The 25,767-nt window shown below is 40.1% G+C and overlaps 6 protein-coding genes across 12 annotated transcripts in view; 1 reads left to right on the top strand and 5 right to left on the bottom strand.

Annotated features, from left to right (window-relative positions):
• Positions 1–5,233, bottom strand: LOC106653765 (death-associated inhibitor of apoptosis 2-like). 7 transcript variants are annotated; one of them, XM_014373327.2, is made up of 9 exons: positions 5,145–5,233; positions 2,321–2,807; positions 2,132–2,252; positions 1,521–1,712; positions 1,251–1,426; positions 1,046–1,177; positions 827–969; positions 519–757; positions 1–446 (listed from the first exon to the last, which is right to left on the bottom strand). In XM_014373327.2, exons 2-9 carry the CDS (start codon positions 2,771–2,773, stop codon positions 256–258), a joined length of 1,647 nt encoding a protein of 548 aa, XP_014228813.1. In that variant the 5' UTR covers positions 2,774–2,807; positions 5,145–5,233; the 3' UTR covers positions 1–255. The 7 variants fall into 7 exon arrangements, with proteins under 7 accessions (XP_014228813.1, XP_014228812.1, XP_023313635.1 ...); XM_014373326.1 differs by lacking the exon at positions 5,145–5,233 and adding an exon at positions 4,683–4,770; XM_023457867.1 differs by lacking the exon at positions 5,145–5,233 and adding an exon at positions 4,064–4,087.
• Positions 5,234–5,258: 25 nt separating this feature from the next.
• On the bottom strand, positions 5,259–8,142 carry LOC106653767 (activin receptor type-2A-like). Its single transcript, XM_014373329.2, has 6 exons — positions 7,967–8,142; positions 7,702–7,898; positions 7,458–7,626; positions 6,850–7,387; positions 6,337–6,790; positions 5,259–6,254 (listed from the first exon to the last, which is right to left on the bottom strand). Exons 1-6 carry the CDS (start codon positions 8,016–8,018, stop codon positions 6,123–6,125), a joined length of 1,542 nt encoding a protein of 513 aa, XP_014228815.1. The 5' UTR covers positions 8,019–8,142; the 3' UTR covers positions 5,259–6,122.
• An 815-nt stretch (positions 8,143–8,957) lies between these two features.
• LOC106653768 (probable RNA-binding protein 46) lies at positions 8,958–11,520 on the bottom strand. The gene is made up of 8 exons (XM_014373330.2): positions 11,328–11,520; positions 10,747–11,182; positions 10,477–10,672; positions 10,250–10,404; positions 10,011–10,185; positions 9,613–9,932; positions 9,392–9,530; positions 8,958–9,316 (listed from the first exon to the last, which is right to left on the bottom strand). The coding sequence occupies exons 2-8, from the start codon at positions 11,158–11,160 to the stop codon at positions 9,219–9,221; spliced, it is 1,497 nt and encodes a 498-aa protein (XP_014228816.1). The 5' UTR covers positions 11,161–11,182; positions 11,328–11,520; the 3' UTR covers positions 8,958–9,218.
• Positions 11,521–12,336: 816 nt separating this feature from the next.
• Positions 12,337–15,448, bottom strand: LOC106653726 (protein MIS12 homolog). The gene is made up of 4 exons (XM_014373263.2): positions 14,928–15,448; positions 13,027–13,196; positions 12,813–12,950; positions 12,337–12,744 (listed from the first exon to the last, which is right to left on the bottom strand). Exons 1-4 carry the CDS (start codon positions 15,016–15,018, stop codon positions 12,484–12,486), a joined length of 660 nt encoding a protein of 219 aa, XP_014228749.1. The 5' UTR covers positions 15,019–15,448; the 3' UTR covers positions 12,337–12,483.
• A 537-nt stretch (positions 15,449–15,985) lies between these two features.
• LOC106653720 (probable 39S ribosomal protein L24, mitochondrial) lies at positions 15,986–17,772 on the top strand. Its single transcript, XM_014373255.2, has 5 exons — positions 15,986–16,693; positions 16,769–16,951; positions 17,031–17,233; positions 17,313–17,499; positions 17,582–17,772. The coding sequence occupies exons 1-5, from the start codon at positions 16,601–16,603 to the stop codon at positions 17,666–17,668; spliced, it is 753 nt and encodes a 250-aa protein (XP_014228741.1). The 5' UTR covers positions 15,986–16,600; the 3' UTR covers positions 17,669–17,772.
• Positions 17,773–19,133: 1,361 nt separating this feature from the next.
• Positions 19,134–25,767, bottom strand: part of LOC106653745 (serine-rich adhesin for platelets-like) — a 127,930-nt gene continuing 121,296 nt past the window's right edge. The window contains exons 7-14 of the mRNA XM_014373288.2: positions 24,084–25,576; positions 22,701–23,991; positions 22,393–22,618; positions 21,910–22,306; positions 21,576–21,795; positions 20,256–20,591; positions 19,997–20,155; positions 19,134–19,594 (exon numbers count right to left, since the gene is read on the bottom strand). Coding sequence (XP_014228774.2) covers positions 19,425–19,594; positions 19,997–20,155; positions 20,256–20,591; positions 21,576–21,795; positions 21,910–22,306; positions 22,393–22,618; positions 22,701–23,991; positions 24,084–25,576 — 4,292 coding nt within the window. The 3' untranslated portion in view covers positions 19,134–19,424. The remainder of the gene's footprint in view (positions 19,595–19,996; positions 20,156–20,255; positions 20,592–21,575; positions 21,796–21,909; positions 22,307–22,392; positions 22,619–22,700; positions 23,992–24,083; positions 25,577–25,767) is intronic.

The following is a 25,767-nucleotide window of genomic DNA, read 5'->3' as shown; positions in this document are numbered from 1 at the left end:
AAATTGAATTTGTAAAAAAATGACTTACGATTTCTTAAAAAATATCTAAAAATGTTTAAATAATGAAAAAATAGGGCAATCACTATGCATGTAATTGTTGTTTCCTCGCTTGATTGTTCCATAATACGCATTTAGGCTTATATGTTTTATGTCTAAGTCGTATTGACATTCAGTTAAAATAAATATTACGAAATAGATCAACTACGTTTTGTATCGTATATAAACTGCACTTTAACGAGTTTTTTGAACTGATTTTTAAACTAAAAATGTGCGAACTGTTGCACGAATTTCTTGTCGACACATTGGACATTGTGTCAAAGATGGTGCACAAAATTCACACGTTGACAGATGACCACAAGGCAGAAAAACTACAGCCACTTCACGATCCATACAAATTTTGCACAAACGAGCTTCCCTTAGCTTTCTATTTTCTTCTTCTAGGCAGGCTGTTGAGAAAATTAATAAGCAATAATCAAAACTTTAAAAATGTATTCATAACAAAGGAGTAATTTAATTACCAATTTTTTCAGTCTTAGTATCAGCTTCTTCGACTTGAGTTTCCACTTCTACAGTTTGAAGAGTTTCTTTTCTTCGGTCCGGAGATGGCGTCTGGAATTGTTCACTCTCTATCATTCTGGCAGATTCTTCGCTCATACTATTTGTTGTTTCGGCAGTTGTAATTATTTGGTTTAATAATTGGGTAAGTTCTGCGGATGGCGATTCAGGGGCCGCTGCCGCCGCGCCTGCTACGTTAGACCTAAATAGGAAAATATTATTTTAAAGACTGTTCATTTATTAAATTATTCAAAAAATTTGTGCTACTAACGAGCTATTTTCTTCCATCAGCTGAATTTGCGTAGCATCTTCAATGAGTTGATCAGCATTTTCATAAGGGGCGCCGACTCGTTCGATTCGCCGTTTCAATGCCATTTTGACTCGGCCTACGTGTAAGCCAAGTTCTAGGGCAGTCTAAAAATATTGTTGATTGATTAAATAAAAATTACGTAGAAAATGTTGACAGTATTATTTAATAAAGAATACTCACAAGTGCTGGTGGTGTGCCAAGCAACCTATCCAACTCTGCATCTGTTACTTGTCTGGGAAGTTGTAAAGATGCGTCGACAGGTAAAACTGGATTCATTTGGGATTCTGCAGCTTCACCAGTATTATTCATCACCTACACGAAATCAAAATAAAAAAACATATAATAATTTACATATTTATGAAGCGAAAATAAAACAATGTATTACCTGGTCAACAGGTGGTCTGTTTTCTAATGATTGCTTTATAAAATCTTGGCCTTTGATTAATCCAACATACCCACACTTAGGAAACCACTTGGCGTGCTCAATCCATGGATCGTCAGTTTCTTCCCAATTTCTTAGACCACCATCGCAATGGAAACATCTGACTTGATCCTGTTGACCTTGATGAGAAATTTTTTGTTAGTAAATATAAAGAATAGACAGCTAAATTTCTTGATAAATAAACCAAATAAACTATTAACATGAAATACTCACCAACATAGTAAAAACCAGCATCAGCCAACATATCCGGTTTTTGCCTTTTATGAGTGGGCCATCCTGTGAAAGTATTCAGTCTGCCTTCATATGTTGCATGTTTAGGTTGCTTAGGTGCAGTATGATATTGAACACCTAATTCTGCAAAGCTTGAAGTTGTACCAGGCATAAATTGAATGTTGCACGACAGATCTGTAGGAGAAGTTATGACTTTAATAGGTATTAAATAAGTATGTAATTTTAACTTTCAATCAAGATTTTTAAATTATTCAATTTATTATCCACCTGAGCCCATATTCAGTAACTAAGATTTTAATCGATCAGGAAGTTAATTGTTTATGTAATTCACAGAGACTACTTAGCTTTGCAGCTAAACATTACCTTGCTTGATGACACTGCCAAATATTTATATTTAGGGTGCATCAATAAGTTGGCAAAATATCAATAAACTTGGCTCAGCCGTTATGAATGCTCAGATTTTTATATAGTGAGAATTTAGTTTGGCAAGGTTGAAATAAAATTGATACTTTAACCCTGCAAAGTAATGCTATAGCTACCCTTGAAACATTTTGAGTTTAGAAAGAAAGAGGAAAATATTTTTCCTGCATTACCTAAATTTTCTTCTCGTCTAAGCTGAAAATCGCAATGTGGAAAATTCTTTATGTGTTCCGTGTCAGGATCATCTCCAGGTTCCCATTTTAAAATTACTCCTCGACAATATGCACATTCGACCTACAAGAAGCCATACATTAAAAGAGTTGTTTAAATATTTTGCAGTTTAATTGAAATGAAATATTTACCATATCTCCTTCTTGCGTATAGAAAAATCCAGATCTAGCTAATCTTTCTGGAGCAATTTTGTCACTGTATGGCCAATTTTCAAACGTGTTTAATCTTACATTGTACCTTAAAAGATTAGTTCTTTGTGCAGCCATTGAGTCCCATTCAGAATTTTCTCTATGATTACTGTTTCTGGAGCTTGGACGTATATCATTTGTGGCAGAACTCAATGGGACATTGAGATTTGTGTTAGGATCCAAAACAATTGGACATTCTGGGTTAGATGCTCTGTGTATCGCCATGGCTTGATCAGTGTAATTCCACACTGATATTCTGATGCCGCACAAAAAGCACTGAACTTCTTGCGCTCTGCCTGTGTAGTAGAATCCAGCTTTGGCTAGCTGGTCAATGTGCACTACAGCGTTCACGGGCCAGTGTTGGAAAGTCGCAATTCTATTCGCCTCATAATTCATATTGAATCAAACGAATAAAATTTCCTCATGAATTCTGCAAAATAAAAAAATATCTTTTAATATTGAATGACAGATAACAATATCAAATGAATCATCTCTGATATTTAATAGGCATCTGATCCAGGAAAATCAGGCTTGCAAATTATTTTCCACAATTTATGCTCGCGATTTTTTCCAATCGTTTCTAAATTTAAAAATCAACCTGTTTTTGTGCGAAAATTCATTCATGTCATTGGAGAGTTTCGAGACGGATTAAAAAAATCAATGTTAGATCATTGCACACACAGGCCAGGTTCATACCACTAGTCAATAATTAACGTTATGAATAATTAAAGTAGGCAAAAATACAGATTCAGGTCTACGCTGCTGAATAATTAAAAGCGTGCAGTGAGTTAATTGTGAATAATTCAAGCCAGAGACGATTATTAAAGACGAAGCGCGCACTCACTTCGAACACAACAACAACAACAACAGCATCGAGAGAGCGAGACAGTCGAATAAAAAGAAGCGTTCGACGAAAAATTGTTGTCTACGCACGATGCGCATCGATTAATAAGTAAAATAAAAATGCACAAAACCTCAGACCACAAACGTCGTCGAACGACTGTGTCCACCACTTGGCCGATATATTATACACCTAGTTCGTGCAGCATACAACACACTACTGTGCCTGTACTCGCGCACACATATGCACACGCGGACGCACAGAGACAGACAGCAGATAGAGCAGCAGCAGCAGCAGCAGCAACGAGTGCGAGCGAGCGAGAGAACCGAGTGAAAAATTGTGACGACCTCGGGAAAAAACAAACACCCACGCGTCCCCGTGTGTGTATATCGCACAGCACAGCTCTATATCAGCTGACACTGACAGTACCTACAACTACTATTACTACTACTACTACTACTACCTATATGTGCTGCGGGCATGAACGCGAAACACACAACGCAGTCACTGCGTGCCTCGGCCTGCGACTGGCAAAACACTGGCTTGTGCTCGTGTATATGCATGCATGCAGCACTGGTGGTTTCGAGCTTGGTTCGCGCGCGCGTGGAGCGAGCGAGAAAGAGCGAGAGACGCGCGGACTGCATGCACATGCATGCATATACCTACACACGACGAGAGTGGTGAATGGGAGAGCGAGAAGAGTTGAACGCGCGTGCGGGGGGGCCAAGAGAGGAAAGAAGATAGACGAAAAAAAATCGTGGTACAGGTAGAGAGGAGAGAGAGAGAGAGAGAGAGAGAGAGAGAGAGAGAGAGAAAAATCGATGTAATTTTCGTTTAAAATGTACCTCTCGGCTTGTTCTGGGAAGCAGAGTGACATACAGATAGATAGAAACGAGGAAAAAAAAAACTACGATGACGTAAAAAAAAAAATAAAGCTCGATCGGACAGGTTCAGTGGCAGAGAAACACGTCGGTGCACGACCTATTGATAAGCTTTGTGGTGTATTATACGCTCACCCACGCACACACTAGAACTATGAGTCGTATCGCACAATAATCCTACATAATACCGCATGCAATAAAAGACGAGTTGTCCGCAGCGCGCGAGCGCGGAATGACTCGAATTATTATCAACAGAAAGAGAGCACGCGCGCATAGGTACAATAATAAAATGTACAGCTATGCCATTATACCGAGGCATCATCGTACACACATAGGCTGCTCTCTATGATTCTATGATTAAATATAATGCGATCATCTCTCTCGGCTCTCCTCCTCCGCCACTATACCGTGTGTGTGTGTGCACTATATTATGCACTGACAGCAGAGGCATGTGTATATGGTACAGTACTGTACGTGCCTTCAAAAAATATAGATATAGGCTACAGTGCACTCAGCACGGAGCAGATGAAGAGAGCTCGTGCTCCGCTGCTAATACGCGAGAAGGAAAAATAGTTTCACTCACGTGACACTGGTGCGCTTTGATTGAGCTTTGCGCTAGAAAACGCGGTCGGACTGCAGCAGCAGCAGCAGCATCTGCACATGCTCTCCGCCGCAGCACGCACACACACTGACACGATTATCATCTTCGTCGTCGTCGTCTCGGCTATGTATGCTATGCGATGATGAGGTTATACTACATTGGCCGTGTCATCGTTTTTTATTGTCATCGTTTATGGATCGTGAAAATTGTGTTATAAAAACAACGTTGACGTAAGGTCGATGCTACGCGAGTATTATAGTTGTCGCAGGCGCCGAGATCTCTTGGTGCATTGGCTTACGGCTGCTGTTACTGCAGCGACGTTGGAGTTGCGATTGTGCTCGTTGTCGCGCGCGATTATCATTGACGTTTCATTAGTATAATATCTCTTTTTTCTTATTCACTCGCGGAAGATGATTGAAAGATATGTGTATAGTAGTAGTATACCTATTCGAATGCCACTGCAGCGATAATCTTCGGCGATTATTGGCCGCGTCAACGACGTTGTTTACATTATCGGTTGATGTTGATCGACGATTATTAAAAACGTGCTGCTTACGATTTGATGCGGTGAAGTATTTCTATATTTTTATTTACAGTTTTCTTGTTTTCAAATACAAAAACGTATTTGACAGCTCGACGATTACATGTTTAACGGTGTAAACTATCAATACAAGTGTTTGTGTTTACATACAACACATTATAAATATACGTACACGTATATATATAGACGCGGAGCGCGTGGACAGAGTTGTACTGCTGCTGCTGCAGCAGCGTCGACGTCGCTATACGTACAACGTTGAATGCACACTAGTAGACGACGCGTGCGCGTCGAAGATGCCACTCCGAAACGTCGCGCGGTGGGTAGCCCCCGACGACGACCGTGTGTTGGTTGTGCAGCGCAGTCTGGCGCTGTGCAGTAGGGTCAATCTCGCGCGCGTCGATGATGGAATGCCGTTGCGAAAACGAGGAAGGATGCACAGCAGCACAACGGCGCGCGCCAGAGAGAGATTTTGCGCATGCCACCACGTGTATATAGAGACTGCAGCAGCGGGAACAGCACGTTGTTGTGTTCTCTCTGTCTCTCTTTCTTTGGCTCTCTAAATACTACTTCCTGTAGTTTCGTTTTTTTCCTTACTTCCGCGTGTGTAGATCGCCGCCGACTTTCACTGTGCAAATCACGCCGTTAATGATTCGACAATAAAATCTTCGGATCGTTGGAGAACGAATCGATACTTCTTTTTTTCTTTCTTCGAAATAATATGGATAAATCGTATATGCTTTTTGATGCAAATTATTATCACATACTTTTGACTAGATTGACGTTGCGTAAATTTTTACGTCACGAATTAACATATTTTACCATCTGTACAGTGTAGTTCAATAAGCTGAACTATATGAGGATTGAACCTTAAACTAAACAATTTACAATTGACTTGCGCTCTTCGTTTTATTTGTCATTGCATCTAATCTGTTATAGGCACAAGATGCAGTAATTCGTGCGTCTGCATCTTTGTCCCAGCATTCTTCCATTATATTACACATTATAGCGTAGCCCTGAAAGTCAAGAATAATGCAATTGAAAAATAACGGAGACAAATTTGACAATTCAAAATGATGATGATGAAAAAAACCTTACGGGAGATTTGCGCCACGAATAAGGTATGTGTGGTCTCAAGTTTTTTCCTACTACGCAATCCCGCAATTGGATGAGTGTGGGGCGCGATCCGAGCAGGTCTTCGTAGGGTGCCATGTATTGAGGAACATGTTCATTAGCACTGGCACTTCGTGTCAAGACTTCCCACAGCACAAGACCGCTTGCATACATATCCATGCTCAAAAATGATTGCCTAGTAAAAACCACGGCACCTTCGAGCATTTCAGGAGACATGTAGCGTGAAGTGCCCTTCCGACCAAATGGCTTTTCCATTGGACCATCTTTGAAAAAAACTTGAGCCGAACCAAAGTCAGCGATACAAACAGAAGTATCTGCTTTGAGTAAAATATTTTTCGGCTTTATGTCCCCGTGAGCGATAGACGGTTTGAAGCAAGAAGGATCGATATTTTTTTGTTCGTGTAAATGCTGCAGACCTCTGTGAAGAAATCGTTATTGTCATGACGATCTGATACTTGACCAATTAGAGAAACTTACCTGAAAAAAGTCAATGCAATTTTAAAAGTTTCTGTCCAAGTGAAAACGTCCGTTTGCATGTAATCGTAAAGCGAGCCTCTATAATGAAAATCCGAGATCATCCAAAACTGCTGATCTGGACCACTTCCTTTAATTTCAGAGCATATAACATTTAAAATGTTAGGATGCTTGATGCCTTTTATATCTAGTGTCGAAGCTTCGTGTATCCATGATTCACGATCTTTCATTTGGAATACTTTAATGGCAACTTCAACAGAATTCCATGTTCCACGCCACACCTTTCCAAAACGACCCTGATCTTTCAATTCGTGAAATTCGATGTTGCCAGGTATATAAGTAGGCCTCATTGAACCTCTGTGAGCTTCTTTTAAAGTGACTACTTTTTCTTCTTTTATATTTTTGTAGCAAAAATAACAGCAGACCGATGAAAAAAATAACGAGATGACGAGCGTTCCGAATATAATTATAAGCAACATCGGATTCGTAATGACGAACGCTTCAGGCAAATATTCAATTTCTTCGTGATCTTTAGCTTTGTCTGAAACGAATGAAACATTTAGAATCATATATCTTTACAACTTCGAAAATTCCGAATACTTCATACTAACTTTTCAAAAAGCTATCTTTTTCTTGTTCTAAATATGACAAGTAGCTTAAATTCGTATTGCAATTATTTCCATTGCAACAGCAGAAAAACAACCGCCTATTTTCTCCTTTCATTCTCTGTGTGCAATGAAACGGCTTGTTTACGCAGTCAGGATTAGTTCCAAAGCACCCCTAAAGGAGAAATAAAAACGTTCAAATGTTTATTTCAAGTTTTGTACAAAGAATAAAAAACGTTTATTAGCTAACCTTCATCATAACTGATGTTTCTCCGGTATTGGAGTCATATTCCCAAAGATTAAAGCAGTGATTTTGTCGTTCAGGACCAGGCTCTGCGCAGTACTCGGTACCAAAACAATCGGCAGTCGTTTTTCCAGTACAATTGGAAGGACTGTAAGATTGACATTCAGTAGTGTCTCCAAATGCTCTTGTCAACTCTCCACTTTCTGTCGATTTTTGATTCGAAATATTTATCAAAAGAACCTTTTATAATATTTTGTCAATTTCGACTTACCGCACAGTCCAACACTCGCCAATAATAAAATAGTCACGATGCAGCTCCACATTTTGTTCAATTCACAGGGTCTAGTAATGTAAAAATGTCTGCTTAATAGCACTGGCGATTTCTTTCAATAATTTATCGTGTTTTGATTCATGAGACCATAATATTTGTCTTTACGCTACACTACTCACTAAGACACTGAATAGGCTCACAGAACGCGAGAAACGAGCGCGCAAATGATGAATTAATTATGTTGGAAATGATATTCCAACTAGCGCTCAAACTCAAAACTCAGTAATTTTATCTCAGTAATTTGAAAAATCAAAAGAAAAGAAGGTTACGAAATTATTCAATCTATAATTAAAATTGCACAAAAAAATTTATTTATAAAATTAAAAATGTACACCAAGTACACAAAACAAACAATTAAACAATCATTTTTCAGCGTATGAAATATATAAAAACAATGATTGATAATTATTAATATAAGAACTATAAAAATTGTTCTAAATCTGCTACTACCTACTTTGAACGATTATTTTTAACAATGATTAGATTCGTTCATATTTACACATTTCCATTCCTTAAAAACTAGTTTTATGTAAAAACAGTACTGTGCACACAGTATTGATATCAGTTAATTTTTTTCAATGATTATGTTTTTTAAATCTCAATCTATTTTTTTATAATAGTTTTTGGTAAAACTAAAAATATTAAAAATTTCAATACAATTTGAATAGTATGAAATTGAATTTGGAATTATTAACGAGTTGAAATGGTTGGGACCTCAAACTCGAAAATTATTAAAATCTCTATAAAAATTGAACTAGACTTATAATACATTAGTAACATTCTTGATGAATCGTTTGAATCATCAACTTGAACATTTAATTAGAAATTTTTGTCTATTTTGAATGTATTAGCTCAAGAAAAATGGTTTGAAATCATTATTTCACAAGACTTAAAATCAGAAGTTAATCAAGCTTTTGAGTGTAAAAATATACATAAAAATTACGAGTTATTTAAACAGTCAATAGTTTTGAAGAAATCGCTACAATTAAAGAATTAATTATTGTCTTTTTCCAAAGAAATTTTGGAAGATAAGAATCGAGAACGCTAATATTAATAGAAAAAAATTTCTAGTTGAAAAAAAATGTATGGTTTGTTGCGTTAGATAAAAATAGTCAAAAAAGTTTTTTGCCGTTAAAGTGACAGGAGGGTAACCTAATTTGATTCCGTAATTGTTACGATATTTTCATTCATTTTAGAAACTGCAAGATTGTTGAGGAGTAGGACCCATGGCATTCATATTCATATGCATCATTTGTCTTGTAATATCATTCATTGGAGGTCCATACATACCTTCATATAAATTATTATTTTTGTGTTAGTTTTCAAGTACAAAGCAAGCTATTAATATTTTATAAGCGTACTTACCATGATACATATTTAGGTCATGAGAAGACTTCAATTTTTCAAAAATAATTGTAGCAGCTGCATCTAAAGATGATTGCTTAGTTGGTTGCACAGGACCAAAATCTTCATAAATTATCACATTTCCTTTGAATACGGTCACCTAAAAGTTTATTCATACAATAAGCCGTAAAAACAAGTTGATTTTAATTGAGAATTATTAAAAATGTATAACACATTTTTACCTTGTTGATATAGCCAGGTGGTTCATAACTTGATAAGCAATCAAAAGTACATGTTGCTTGCATAACATTAGTTACGAAGTCGACTAAAATCCCAGCATAATAAAAATCTAAGTAATCTGTGTTTTCATTTTCCGTATTTATTGGACATTTTTGAACTTTATTCTTGAATATTTTTTTTCCTTTGATCTCTCTTTGGGTCATATTCTTTGATTGTTGAATGGCTTCATTAATGCATCTTTGACGCTCTGCTTGTTTAATTGGACCAATTGGTTTTGCCCAGTTTATTTCCCATTGTTCCATTTCCGCTACTCCTCCAGGTACTACAGGTAAGAAAAGTTAGAGATAATCACTCAATCAGATTCAAAATCAATTTTTATGATGTATTGACCGGAACATACAATTTAAAATTCTCATTGCTCTTTCTGCTGCATCTCTTGTTTCATAATGTACAAAAGCAAAATGATTGATCTTTTTCAATTTCAAAATTGGAATATTGGTTGCTTTTTGAAAGATATCTCTTATTTTTTGTTGTGGAAGATCCATGGACAAATTTCTGACAAAAAGAGCCGTTACCTAAGAAAATTTTCATATTATTGAAAATGTAACAAAAGGCAAAATTCTTTTCAGAAAAACTTACATTTTCCATGATATCTTCATCAACAGGTTCACCAGGTTCTGGATCAGCCCAGTCGACTGCAACTTCGTGGTCCCACAATAACACCCTACCTGGAATAAGTTTTCTTCGAGCCATTGCTGCTGACCTATGGTCCTTAAACTCTACGAATATAAATCCTGTAACGTAAAGAATTAGTTAAGAAACTTGAAATTGTTTGATTCCAAATTAGTAGATTTTTGTCCAAGTACCTCTATTAAGTGATCGGTCTTGGGCATTAGGATACAAATATATATCAACGATTCCCTCCATAAGTTTGCTCAGTTCTTCCATGAATTCTTCTTTCGTCTTATTTTTTGGTACGCCCCCAAAAAACAACCTACAATTGTCAACTGACTTGACTACACCGATCGGGTGGTTTGGTCTTATTTTATAACCATCTAACATCTAAAACGTATCATGAAAAATTCAAGTATTTCAGCAATTGATTTTGATAAGCTTGTCAATTCAAAACTACTTACACTGCATGCTCGTCTGGCTGTCCTTGCATCAGGATACAAAGCGAACGCATATCCCCGAGTTTGTCCAGAAAAATCGAGCATCAATCGCAGTTCCAACAATCGACCAGCCTTCTCTAGAATCGGCATGAGCTCGTCTTCGTAGCAATCTCGCGGTAGTCTTCCCAAAAATATTTCCGCTCCCTTGATCCGTTCTCTCACTTCCGCGGTCAACTCGGGGGCGGTTAGTCTGCGTTGACCATTTTCTTGGACCAATTCGTAATCGGTCTTGGTCATCAAGTCGAGCAACCTGGCAGTAACATGGCAATCGCTACCCCCAGATAACGCCGAAATGCCAGATATGTCTGACAAGGTGCTAGCCTCGGTTGAGGCACTCCCTCGACGACCCTCGTTCATTTTGGGGAAGAAGTCGCACATTTTTGCTGCACCGCGATCAAGACTAACACACAGAAAAGACTCGTTTCAATTTCAACCTTAATATCTTTCGCACTAATTAATGATGATCATTGAAGGAAATGGTTATTTTTAACGATAAGCATATCAAGTTGATTTCACTGAATAATGCGTAAAAGAATTCACCTCACCTGTTATATTTTCTTAAAATAAAAGCACAACTTGGGCGACGTATTGGATTATCAAATTCAAACGTTCGTATAAAACGATGATTTCACGTAAACGAAAGATGATACTTTTAATACAGTTTACTCCCAAATACGTAATAAAAATCAACAATCACAGAAGAATTCGGAGTTACAAAAACACGAACAACTTGTTGCAGATGAGGCGTCTAGTGTGGGACCGTTGCAACAATCTAAGCCGATCGTCATTTCAACGCTCCAGAGACGAGCGCGCGCTAAGAAGCGCTTCCAGAGCCACGCGAGAGGGGGTGAGCGATTCGGCGTCGTCGGCCAATCAGCGCCCGCGAACGTCGTGTGGCGCGCAAAGCACCAACTGCGGAACTCGGAAATGTTTAAATCGTTCGATATGTGCGACGAGTGGCGCTGCGGCCTGCATCGCAGGAAGTGTCGATTCGTGGAAGATCCGGCCTAGGAAAGCAGTGCGACGAAACGACGTATGCGACGCAATGTTTTAGATATCTGCGTTATTTAAAGACAGTGATTTTTCTTTTTAAATCGGAGTCAAGGCTTTTTTTTATTTTGAACAATGGTCATGAGTTTTCGAAGTAATGCTGCCTGTTAGATTAATTTCGACCATGAGAGTTTGCTTTTTTACAAAATGATTTTAATTAAACTCAAATTAATAAATAATAATGTTTTAACTAATTGATTTTAATATTACATATCTTCAATAAAACAGTATTGAAGAAAATAAGTGAAAATAAGTCACGAATTGTCCATAGATGCAGGGAAAAACTTTTGGGCTTTATAAAAGTTTAAGTAGTTATACTGACTGATCATTAATCATTCACTATATTTCTCATTGAAAGATCTGTCTTCTCCAAGCAGGATTGAAAATATTTTTTAATAAAAATGTTAACGAATAAAGGGTTGCGTTTTAAGTTCATACCATATGAATCATCATCTCCTTATAAACATATTGAGTTGGATAACAAAATCATTACAATTTAGCATATGAAGTACAAAAATTAATTTAATCTAGAAAATAAGTTCTCATAATTACACACTATAATACAGATTAGTTCATAAAACTATTTTAGAACTTAGGCAAGTTTAACAATCACTCGATTTATACAAATTGGTTCGCTTCAAGCAAACAATACTATGCGTCAAGATTCAAATCTAAATCTGATTCGTCTACATTAGGATTATAAATTTCTTTTAGAGCTGGTTTTTTATGTTCATCAAGTGAATCTATCAAACGCTTACAACTTTCAATTGTATGCTTAGTTTTATTATCAACCTTTTTAGCTCGTAGAGCTTTATTAACAATATTTATCAGTTTTGTAGCCTTTTCTTGAGACTCCCCTAAATTTTCTGCTATTTCTGATTCTTCTTTTAATGCTGCATTAAAAATTGTCACCTGAATAAAATTACAAAAACATTAAAGTGATTGAGATATACAACTTTTCTGAGATAATCGTAATTTACCCTTTTTGCTTTTTCTTGAAGCTCCTCCAATTCCTTTTCTAAATTTCTGTATTGCTCATCTGTATACTGTACTTCTTGACATTTGTCCTCGTCCAACAAAACATTATCCGGTATACTCAGGAATTGATGGATAAGTTTCTACAATTAGAGAATAAAGTATTAAAAATCAAAAATTTTTGATTGCAATCAACAAGCTTGCGAATAAAATTACTACCTCCATGTATTTCAAATTAGGTTGCATATTTCTCGAGTAAGTCTTTCTCAAGTCATTGATCGATTTTTGAAGCTTTTCTTGACCGACATCGTCTAAAGAGTATTTTTTACTAATTGATTTGCAGAGATTGCGGCATCTTGTATCTAGAGCGTCCTTGATCTTTTGATTGACTGCAACACATCATAGAAACTAATCTCATCAACGGCGTCATCGTAACGGTTTTTCGCGATAAATTCGAATTAATATTCATGGCAATAGGGGGAAGGGGCGCACCCGGCTGGATAATATATTTTTCTCATTGTATTTTTTTTTTATCGCGTGTCCCAAAGTGATACTAGAAAAAAATCGTTGAAATTTTATATCTGCACAACTTGTAACTACAATGATCAACCGGGCTTTACATAACGAGGCATAAGTTAAGGGGGTCCATTGGCACAGCGCGCATAGAGGTGACGGAGGTGAACAAAGAAATTGAACTCGTTCTTGTGTGTGTGTGTGTGTATTAAAATCAGCGTCAACAGTCTTTATTTATTGTTCGATTTATTGACCTTTTATACAGCATTAAACATCGCCGCAGAGTCCCATTTAAATAGAAGTCGTGCAAATAATAAAATACATATATATGCGATCGTGTTTGTGTGTGTGTACGTTTGTGTTTGTGTCCGTGCGGCTGGCTGTTAAACGAAAAGTCCAAAAAAATATCCGCTCAACGCGCGCGCGGCGCAACGTATATATAAAATCACGAGCCAACGGCTTCTCGGGGGCACGTATACATTATGTGTGTCCGTGTGAGCGTGTATTTGTGCTCGCGCAGCATCTCTCTCTCGGCACAGTACAGCGAAAAAGAGGAGAGAGTCACAAGCGAGGAGAGAGAGAGAGAGAAAGGCGCGTATCGAGTCGGGGCGCCGTGTTGTTGCTGCCGCTGCTGGCTTTTGCTTTAGCTGAATATGAAGCATATACACCAACGTATACATACAAAACGCGCACACAGTTATACACTCTCCGTGTTGTGTATAACGTAACGCGCACACGAGCAATATTATATGTACACACATGCTCGCGCCATATATCCACGTATAATAATAATACGCATACGCACAGTAGCTGTGCGTGAATCGGCTTTATGTATACGTGCGCGAAAACGATGATTCGTTCATGTATGTGTGCGTGTGTGTATATAAGACGAGCGAGCGAGAGAAGCAACAGGTGTTGAAATCAACGCACACACACACAAACACACATAGACACGCGCGCGTGAGCCAAACGCAGGCGCGCAAAATACTTATCTCTTTGCTCGATCGCGCGAGTACGGCAGGCCCCGAGAGTTGAGTCGCTGCGAATAATACATGAAACAAATCTTGGGGGATAAGAAAAAAAAAAAAGAAAAAAGAATCGATACAGAAAATGGCATTTTTTCCATCCGAAAGCAGCACGAAAAACGTCGTTGTCTCTCTCTGTCTCTGTCTCTCCTTCGACGATTGCCGTTGCGGAGCATTGGACGAGTGTGAACTCTAGTCATGAATCGGAAATAAGCCACATGAAACCAGAGCACACCCGTCCGACACCCCGAACAAAGAAAACGTGCTGCTGCTGCTGCTGCTGTTGCTTCCACCGCCGCCACTGCCGTTGCTGCTGACGTTGTACCGTTGTTTGTTGCAATATACAACGCTACGTATACGAAGAAAACTTTTCAGAGCTAGAAGGAAAAAAGATTAACGAAATTCTCGGTCGACGGTTTTTCGCAATTCTTTTTCTTCTCTCTCTCTCTCTCTCCTTTTTTTTTGTCAACGTCGTCGACTTGGCGCGCGTGATAGAACGTGCGTTGTACGTGTTGTAAGTGTGCGTGTGTGTTGATGTGTGTAAAAGAGTGCGTCAACGGCAGTACTGCTCTGTGTGCTTACTCGCTGCTACGGCGGTACGTGAGTGCAATCCGAACAACTGCATTTGGTACTCCTCGGCGCGACGTTGCTCCAGCTCGTCCGTATCGGCCATCCTGGCGGCGGCGGCGGTGCTGAATTGAAAACGACGACGGTACCGTTCGCGTGAATTATAATACTCTGCTTGCTCCGAAATTTTTAATAAAAATAAAATATACAACGAATGACGAGACCGTGCTCTAACCGAGACCCGTTGTTGCCGTTGTGTGTACTGAGAGTGTGAGTAGCTGTATAGTAGCTCGCGAGGCGCGCGGCGAAGTTGCTCGTGCCGTGTGTGATCTTACTGGCGAGAGACGCGCAAAGACAATGGCGGATGTGTTGAGCGCACACAGCAAGTAGTGTATAGAGAGAGAAAAGATACCTCCTCGGCGGCCCCGAGGAACGCTCGTTTCTCGCGCCGCCGAGCTCCGATGTTGCTGCCTTTGCTTGCTTATATTGCGGTGCTGTGTATATTATAAAGTGTACGTTACGGCGAGCCGCCGAACGCCGCTGCCGCTGCTTTGTATAAGCAAAAGCAACAGCAGCAGATTCTGGCGGTTGGTTGGGGGCTGACTCGTATACTTGCTTATGCTGCGCATTCGGCGACTGCGACGACGCCAAGCGTTGCTTTCGCGGCAAAATGTCCACACGTACACACACATACGAACGCAGCGGCGTGTCTACCGGGTGGGAGACCGAGAGAGGGAAAGAGAAAGAAAGAAAGAGCGAAGAAAGATCGCGGGAAATATAGAGAGCATTTCGATGTTTTGCAATTATTTCTCGAAAGTTCCCAATTTTTCATGGATTTTTTCGAAATAAAGAAAATCCTGACCCATGGCGAGATTTAAGTTTCTTCAATTTACAGCTACTTCTTGGAAGGATTCGACAGAAAAGGAAGAACTTTGCCTGGTACCTTCGAACATTAACTACCATTGGTCACGTGCAAAAATGAAATCCTTTTCGTTAAACGAAAAAAATCTCTAAGCCAGAAGTTATATTACAAGGGAATTTTAAAAAAGAATTTTCTGAGATATCTGCTGTACAATGTTGGATGTCTGGGAAACAATAAAACGATAACATTCTTGTAGCTCTTCCAAGATATATCATGTATTATTATTCGTTAAAAACCACAGAAACTTGTTTGAACTTTTATAGGTATTCTCAGTCTGACTCCGGTTTCTGCTGTAAATGCTACTGCATCGCTCCAAAAATATTTAAAAAAAACAATGCTTAAATACACGTTGCCAATACATAAATTTGGTTAGCTCAAAAAAAAAACCACGATTTTGTTGGTGATATTTAAGCAATTAATGTATCATGTACAAATGTTTTTCAAACTAAAGTAATCTTAACTCTAGGCTATCATAGCTGTCATTTAATAATTCTCACAAATTTTGTATAAGTTTTCAACAAAATTCTAACGAAAACTCCATATTCTCGTAATATCAGGTTCTCTTTATCATTTGTAGATGGCGCAAATGCTATGTTTATTTCTGCTTGCCGACAATGCAGACATAACTTTCGTTGCAGACAGCTAAATTTTCGCTCGATCAGGTTATGTGTTAATTTAAATGAATGTGCATTGTTAATTTAATCCAGTGTAAACTACAAGTACAGTAGTTGTTTTGAAATATTGTCGGCATTTCGAAAACAATAAAATGCCGCGGTTTAACATCTTAAAACTTGTGGGGGAACACTCCAAAAGATTTGCCAATTTACCTGACAGATACATTAAGAGATCAATGGAGAGGGTAATACAAATTTTTTAGTAACTAAACTGATTGTTGTCAATGTTCATTTCATTTCATTCAATTAACTTTTTTTAGATATATTGGAAAACCCCTGGACCACCCAAGTATCTTGCTCGCACTCATGAGAAAAAAGTTTTCCAATTTGATATGCATCGTCCATGGACTAATGAATTTAAATTGGAAAATCCGGATGGTCGAATACCTGAAAAAATTCATGTAGAACCTGTTTTACACTGGCCATTCTATAGAGGAGACAGAGTAAATAGAATTAAAATATCTAAATTTTCTCTCTGTACTTTTAATCTAAAACTGTAGAATCTATCTTTTCTTTAAATAGGTAGAAATTATGGTTGGGCCTGACAAGGGCAAGCAAGGTATCGTCAAGATCATTTATCAAGAAAGAAATTGGGTCATCGTAGAAGGACTTAATACTGTTCTAGAAATGATGGGAAAAACCAAAGATTTTCCGGGTATGCCAATGCGAAAAGAAATGCCTTTATTGATTACTACTGATGTACAGCATGTAGATCCAACTGATCTGTAAGTTTTAACTGCTTTTTTTTTGTTTTTGAGAAGTGTTAATATTTGACTTGTAAATTTTTTTGTTTAATTTCATCAGCAAGCCAACAAAAATAGAATGGAGATATACAGAAGAAGGTGAATTAGTGAGGGTATCTGTTAGAACTGGTAGAATTATCCCTGTTCCACCATCTCATTATGAAACAATTGATTATAAAACACCTGAAGCATATGTAGAAGGTGACAAAGATACTATCAAAGCAGAAGTTCAAAAAATGACTTATGAGGTACGTTGTGGAGTGCCAGGCTTCATATTAAATATTTCCTTTACTTACTATAATACTTTATCCAATTTTTCTATCATTACAGCCCAATCTGAAAACATTCGACATGGATCTCAAAGACAAATTAGGAATTGTAGAAAATCGTGTAAGAAAGAAGACATATTGGTATTAGTTTGTTATATATTACTTTATGTTAATTCTAAATCCTCAAAAAGATTGTAAATATATGTTGATTTTATAAAATGAATTCAAAAACTCAGAAATGTTAACTTTGTAAACCTACTTGAAAATAATTATGAGATTGAAGATAAAACTACTTGAAAATAACATAATTTTAAATATCATATAATTTATTATTTGAGTTGTTACATCGAAAAGTAATTTATTTTACACTTGACAAAACATGAAAAACAATCAGGATTAAAAGCACAAAGGAAACACTTAAAAAATCACTAAACAAATTGAAGTTAATTTTTAACATTGGGAATTCATAGATTATTTTGAAGTAAAATTACACACCAAAATCTTTTCACACACCTGCACATATCACAGTACGATTTTCAACAAAACAAGCAAGTTCAATATTTGATAAGATTTTATAATTTGAGACCTCCAATAGAAGCATTGATAAAAAATATTGATATATGTTTACCAACCCATTGATTAAATATATAAATATATAATATATACAAAAACAAAATTTAAAGATTTAAAAAAAGTATGAAGTCAAATCTAAGATTGAATGAGTGATATTCATATGAAAATGCAGTTACTTTCAAAAAATCATTTTTCCTAATATACCGTAGGCAAATTCCTTGTTAATTTAATTCAACGTTAAGATCTGTGTAACTTATTATCTATTAATTTATTGGTTATCTTGAGGTATTTAAAATAGGTTGCACCACTAAAAAAATGAATTTTGAACAATTGATAAGATAAAAATATTAATTGTCAATAATTTTTACTTTAGCACATAAAAGTATACATATCTGTGTAAGTATTCGTATATAAAAATCTTATTATTATACATGTTAATAATTAATTGGAAAAACTATGCAACAGGTTTTTATTTTATTTACATTTGATTAAATAACTTCGATTATTTAAAATTTCATAAAATTTTTAACTCAACATTTATACGTTAATTTTTGAATAAAATTTAAAATCAATCGTGGACTATAAATATATACATAAAACCTTATCATAGTTTTTCTGTCTTTCGATTAAAATCAGTCTAGTCGATCGACATTCGACTAAATTAAGAAACATTTACGATGATACAAAATCAATTTAATTCATAGCGAGGGTACAAGTTTTTTAAAGTAAAAATTATTTCCGAATAATTGCTCTCAAGTACGTCGCTCGCACGCACTTATTAACATTTTAATGTATTGCACTGCCAGCACTTAGTGTTTTCACTTGGTTTATACAATATATATCGAGCTTCAACTGTTTTAGAAGTATATGGCGAAGATATAATAGACAAAACATCCATAAATATATATTTTCTATAAATACGGAATATGATCTGTAAAATTTATAATATTGATACTTATATAAATTCTATGATGGTATTACATGAAGTAATGGATGTAACCGAATAAAACAATACAACTATTTGAGAGAAAAGGCACAAACAAAGGCGAGATAATCGCACCTTTAAAAAAAGAATCTATTTGTACGTAAAATATTCGATGAAACACACATGAAATTTTCGTGATCCGATCGTCGTTACATTTAAAAAACTAATCAGATGAGTTTTTAGAAACACACCGACGTACTCGAAACACGCAAGAAGAAATCTGTGCACTGAGTTTCAACTATTATCATTACGTACTGACATTATTTTCGATTCAATTGCACAGTTGAGTATTATTAGCGCATGAAATAGTAAACGAATATCTGATAATTAATGCGAAGGTTAGATTTTACAATGACTTGTTGGTTGGATGTCTGACTAAGAGGGTGACATAGTCTTCGGGCACCTTTTTCAGAATCGTCCAAACGTCGTGTTTGGACATTCGGGAGACATCTCGTTGATTCACCTCGAGCAGCTGATCGCCCATGGACAATAAGCCCGTTTTTTCTGCGGGGCCTCCTGAAAAACATGGAAAACCATTAGTAATATTTTTTTTTACTTCAATCAAAACGTAAATTAACTCTTTGCTTGGAAAAATAAAATTAAAATCATAATAATGAGGATCAATCTAACGGAATATGGAAAAAAAGTTATCGCAACGTGCGCGCGAGATTCATCGTAAAAGCGATGATTCAGAGCAGGGCCGTAGCCAGAAAATTTTTTCGGGGGGGTTTACCCGGGTTACTTATGTAGCTTGGGTTACCATTAACAGAAGGTAAAATCCCAAATTTCGGGGGGGGTTCTGACACCCAAACCCCCCCGCTGGCTACGGCCTTGATTCAGAGACTAATGAAATGCAAAGTTGCCGTATTCAGCGAGACAATTACAAATAGTTATGTTCAATAGCAGTATTATACCAACCAGGAAATATCTTCTTAATTACGATTGGTTTATCGCCCTTCGGGCTGTCGCGGCCGCCATCGATGCTGAAGCCTAAATAACCATTGCTGTCTTTGCGCACTACCACCGTCATCGGTGGACCCCATGGTGAGCTGTCTCCTACTCCGCTCGTCTCGTAGTCTGCACAAGAAAGTTCATACAATGATTTAAATAAAAAAACCTATTTTTCGAATTAGTACGCGTTTATTATTTTCTTCGTTTCTATGTATATGCCGCATACCTTCGACAATCGTTTCGACGCTCTCGGTGCGGTGTCGCGGTCTGACGCCCGTATTGTCGAGCTTGGCCCTCGGCACGACGACCAGTACGACCTCTTCGCGCGGCTGCTTGAGGACGGCCTGGCTCTCGCGATGCGTCAAGCCGCGCATGCTGCACCCGTTGATGCTGAGGACGCGATCGCCTCGCTGTATCTTGCCGGTGCGATCGGCGATTGAGTTTTTCAGTACCCGATGAACCGTTACTTCCTTGATTTCGCAGTCCGAGCCACCTGCCAGAGTTATGCCGACGCCACCGGTCGGGTTCTCCTCCTTTTTCAGATAGATCACCAGCGTGTCGTCTGTAAAACGAGTGTTGTATTTATTACGGATGCACAATGATGCTTATGATATTAATGTTGGTCCGTACTCCAGCCGAGAGTTCCGCGCGAGATTCCGGTATTTTTTTCTGTTTCGTAAAATTTATCTCGCCAAATAAAATACATTTAAAGCTCGTTCAACGAAACTGCATTTTTATTATGCGCGAGCGCGCGCTTTCGGTATGTGTCGACCGAATGAGCGTGTATCGTAAAAAAATGTTCGGTCCAATTCCTTTTTATGGACTATATAACATAATATAGTGGCTCGCGTCACCAGTCTATTATTTAAAGTCGTTTAAAAAAATTTATCCTTCTGTAATATGCGCGTGCGCGCGCCTGCATACATACATGCATTAAAAAATATATATATTCGAGTATGATAATTTCTCCGGCACCGAGGGGATACGGCCGCCATAAATCGGCTCGTTGACAGTCGGAATTTTTTTCATATTAATTTCCTCATATTCTCGACCCGAATAACTTGTAAACATTTAAATTCGTCGTAATGTATCGCAGAAAGTAATTCAATTGATGATTTCAATCGCAGTTTCCACTCGTTTTTTTTTTCGTATCATTGTCCCTTCGCGTTTAATACGCGCCCGTGCGCGCGCGGGCGATGTAACCGGATAACTTTCTTGAAATGTGAATTTTACGAGGATCAAAGTAAAATGTCATCGCGATCAAGAGAGCAATGACGACTCTCCGGTAACGCGATATGTATTTATATCACTTCGGGGCAAGAATTCCGCCAACTCGCATATTACAAAAAACTATGCCCATAATCAAACTTTCTTTTTTTATTCCCTCTCCCGATCCCGGTTGGCGTAAAAACGTTTGTGTATCGAGTGACTGAAAAATAACCGCGGCAGCGCGTGGGTTGCAAGTTTCAGAAAATTCATGTCTCTCGCCGTTGAGATACGCGGCAGGCAGGCAGGCATTGCAGGAAATAAAAGAATCTCTCCGTACCTTTGTGATCGGATGGATCGTCGAGTTTAACCTCGTCGAGGAGCTGGCCGAGTTCGTGCGGCGATATGAGACTCGTGCTGCTAGCCAGCGAGCTGATGCTGCCGAATTGCTCGCTGCTGTAGCGATCCTGCTCAGTATCGCTGCTTCCGACTGGCCTCGTGTTATCTTCGACGCTGCTGCTGTCCAAGCTCGGGAAGCGATTGTGCGACGAAGCATTGTTCTGTACACAGATTGTAGGGAGCAATTGGATGGGTGATTTTTTTTCTCTCTATCTCTTTTTTTCTGATATCGTGACATAATAAAACATGCAGGTAAATGAGATTTATAAACCAACCAGAAAGCCTCCCGGCGATGAAGTTCCACTGATAGGTGGACTGGTTGCCTCGGGCTTTTCGAACACCTTCTTCATGTCCGTGACGCTGGCGCTTCTTCGGCCGAGATTTCTCGGTGCCGGAAGCTTAGCGCTGGCGCCCTCCTCGTCCAGTATACTTTCTCGGCTTGACCTCACGCTGGCCGACGGCGTTGCTAATTTGCTGGGGAACATCTTCTCCTCGGCCCACGAATCGGACGAGCTCGACCGACGCGCATCGGGGCTACTCTTCATCTCGCCGTTCTGATTGCTGCGCGGCAGCTTCTTTGGAGTCTCGCTATTTTTCATAGCGAGCATATCCTCCAAGCTCATTTGGTTCTTTAGTTCTCCGTAGCTCGTATCCTCGACGTGGATGGCAGATCTAATGTGATTGAAAAAGAAAACGTTCAAAATTATCTGATTTATCTGATGATAAATACACGAAGTAATAAACAACTGTAAGCTCACCTTGATCGGCTTTGAGTGGTCAGCACAGTGAGTAAATCGGAATCATTTTCGCTTGGCTTTGCCTTCAATAGCGATCTCGGCGTTGGTTTGTATTCGTCATAACTGACTTCCTTTTCGCGATTGAATCCTGGCTGCCAGGGGAACGGGAGATTTTCCAATTTGACCCATCTACCTACCGTGTCGCTTGGAGCTGGCGGCATTTCGGGTTTCGATGGTCTCGCAGCGGCTGTTCGTTTAAACCAAAAATACGTTTTAAATATTTTCAAGTAAAATTACCAACGAGATCGTTTGAAATAAAAAATACTCACGTATAGGCACGCTCTTTGGCTCGATATTCCTCTTGGGGGGTAGCCTAGGCTGTTGCTGCTGCTGCTCGATTACCTCTTTCTTTTCGGTCTCGCTAACGGCGTTCTCCACAATTTCGATGTAAGCGACCTTGATCTGTGGTTTGTTCGTCGCCTCGCCATTGCCGTTCATACGTACGAAGCGGCTGCTACTACCTCCGTTCTCCTGCTTCTTGTTGTTACCGGCGGTGCCATTGGTAGCGGACGCGCCATTATTGGCCGTGGCGGCACCGGCAGCGGTGGCGTTGACCTGCTGCTGCTCCTCGTCGTCGTCGGAAAATTTGCGCTGTATCAGCGGCGAGCCGTTGTGATCGCGTCCGCTCCGACACCTGGCGCTGGCGAGTATATTCTTTCGATTGATCGCCTCGACGCTCTGGGGCTTCAGCACGCGCCTCGAAAGAGTATCCGCGCCAGCGGCGGTTTGCAGCTGCTGCGAGCCAGGCGTCAAAGTGGACGCGTTGCCGTTGGCCGTCGTCTCCTGGCTACTGGTGCGCTTGAGCGTCGAGTGCTGCGGCGCTCTCAGCTGTAGATGATGACTCTGCGTCGTCTTCTGATTGTTGTACTGTTGCTGCAGGCTGTCGTAGGCGCGATGCTGCTGCTGCTGCTGGCCGTTGTTGTCCGAGGGCAGCGGCGACGAGCCGCGCGATATGCTGCTCTGCGAGCTGCTGACGGCCGAGTCGTTGTCCGAGTCGTCGTACTCGTGGCGACCACCCTTGCCATTGCCGCCGCGCTGACCGTTGCAGTTGAGCAGGTACTTGGACTTGTTGTTGTTGTTATTGCCGCTGCTCGTGTTGCTGTTGTTGGACGAGTAATTGTTTTCCGGCGACGTGCTCGACGAGTTGACGAAGTTGAAGCTGTAGTCGCTGCGCGTCGGGCTGCAAATACTCTCGAGGCTCATGGGCGCGTCCGACGCCGGGCTGCCCAATTGCTGCTGCTGGTTGTTGTTATTGTTGTTGCAGTTGTTTATGATGTTGTTGTTGCCGTTGTTAAGATTCGCCGACTTGGGACTCAGCACCGAGGACGAGTTCTGATTTGTGCCGCTGTAAATGTTGAGCGATTTGCGTTTGAAGGCCGGAGAGTAGCTGGAGAGGATTTTCGGTGCCGGTATTTTAAAGCTCGAGTTCAAGCTGTTGTTATTATTGTTGTTGTTATTGAGACCGTTGTTGACTGGACGCAACGACGAGCTGACAGTGCTCGCGTTGCTGGCCAAGGAACTCTGCGAGCCCCATTTGTCTTGAATATTCGAACGAGGAACCTGTAACGAGACCCGTATGAAATAACATTGTAATACAAAAGGCCAACCAATACAATAATGACTCGTAAACACGCGATATATATTTTATTTACCTGATTCATCAGTATCGAATCTCTCGACTTGATTTCTGGTAAATCGATGATCGGCTGATCCACAGGTACGGCGTCCTTCTCGGGTATCACGAGGCCTCGCAGCTTGGAGTAGCCCTTTCGTCGTTGCTCGATAAGTTGGTCCAAGCTGCTCCTCTTGGCCGACTCCTCGCCGCCGCTGGGCCGCCTGAGAGTCGACACGAGAGAATTCGTCCGCGACACGAAGCCGTTTGCGATGCTGCTGCTGCCGCTGCCGACGCCGTTGAGCACCTCGCTCGAAGTTTGCAATCGATCTGAGCTGGAGAACAGACTCGTAGCGGAGCCCGAGAAGCTCGTGGCCCTCGTCAGATTGTTGCCGACTTTGGCTGAGGTGTCGTTGACGTTGAAGCAGCTTCCGCTGATGCCGGCGCTCTTCGCGTGGCCGTTCGAGAAGACGTACTTGTTGTTGTTGCTCGTCATCGCCGTCGCCATCGTCGCGTTGTTGTCGTTGGAGAACGACGAGGACGACGAGGACGAGGCGGAGCCGCCATTGGTGTAGCCGTTACCGATGATTCCGATGCTGCTGCTGCCGCTGGTCGAGTAGCTGTTGTAACTGGTCGGCGGACTGTTCGAGGCAGGCGACATGGACGACGAGGAGGACGAAGAAAGTTTCGGCACGAGTAGCTCGCTGTGACGCTTCTCCTCGCCAAACACGTCCTCCGAGGACTTGTGCTTGACGAGTTTTCTGGCGGTGCTCGTCGTCGTCGTTGGCTTGACACTGGAACAGGGAAATAAGGGCGCATCGAGGCTCGCCTGCGACGAGAACATGGCTATCTTGTCCTTGACAGATTTCTCCGACATGTTGTCCTGGCGCCACAAATCGTTGTTGGCAGCTTTCTGCTGCTGCTCCTTCTTGTTTTTCATGCCGTTGCCGTTGCCACTTGGTGGCATGCTCAACGGCAAGGGCGGTGGCGTCGTCGACTCCTCCAGCAGGTCGTCCTCGCTACTACAGCTACTACCACTTTCCTTCGAGTAAAAGTTTTTGCCACCGCCTCCTATGTCGAGCTTCTTCTCCATTTTCTGCAGATGAGTGCTGTAGAGGACGTAATTGCTGACGGACGTGCGCCTGTCCGGATCGAGCTCGAGGAACGTCGTCGACGCGTTGCTCTTGTCCTTCTTGTTGCTGTCGAGCGAGGCGAGTAGGCCACCGAGAGTACCGACGCTGCCGCTGGATTTGATGAATCCGTCGACGCAAGACTCGCCAATCAGATGATCCGTGCTACTGCCGTTCGTTGTCGCGGACGTCGTCGTTGTGTTTATTGTCATGCCGCCGGCGGCGCGAGATTCTACGTACTGTTGGTACTGCTGCTGTTGACTGATGACGGAGCTGCTGGCGCTGCTTCTGCCACGGAGATTGTTCGCGAACTCTTGATAAGCTGCGGGAAATTCGTCCCCGTCTGGGGGCAGGCGCTGGCCGCCACCTCCGCAGTTGTCCATCCTATTACCATTTACTGCGGCTGTAATGTTAAAAAAAAAATTGTCTAATTTAATTAGAGGATCTTCGTAGAGAAATTAATCATCGAAATAATATTGTAGGTAATAATGTAAACAAACATTCATTGTCATAGCATGAGCTCAGTTTAGCCAATAAATACAAGCTTCTCTCGCTGTTGTACACGTGCTACAAACAGCGGGACAATCTAATTCT

This window comes from Trichogramma pretiosum, unplaced genomic scaffold, assembly GCF_000599845.2.
Source record: "Trichogramma pretiosum strain Unisexual culture from Peru unplaced genomic scaffold, Tpre_2.0 scaffold21, whole genome shotgun sequence".
In the NCBI taxonomy this organism is placed as follows: Eukaryota; Metazoa; Arthropoda; class Insecta; order Hymenoptera; family Trichogrammatidae; genus Trichogramma; species Trichogramma pretiosum.
This window is presented reverse-complemented; position numbering and strand designations above follow the sequence as displayed.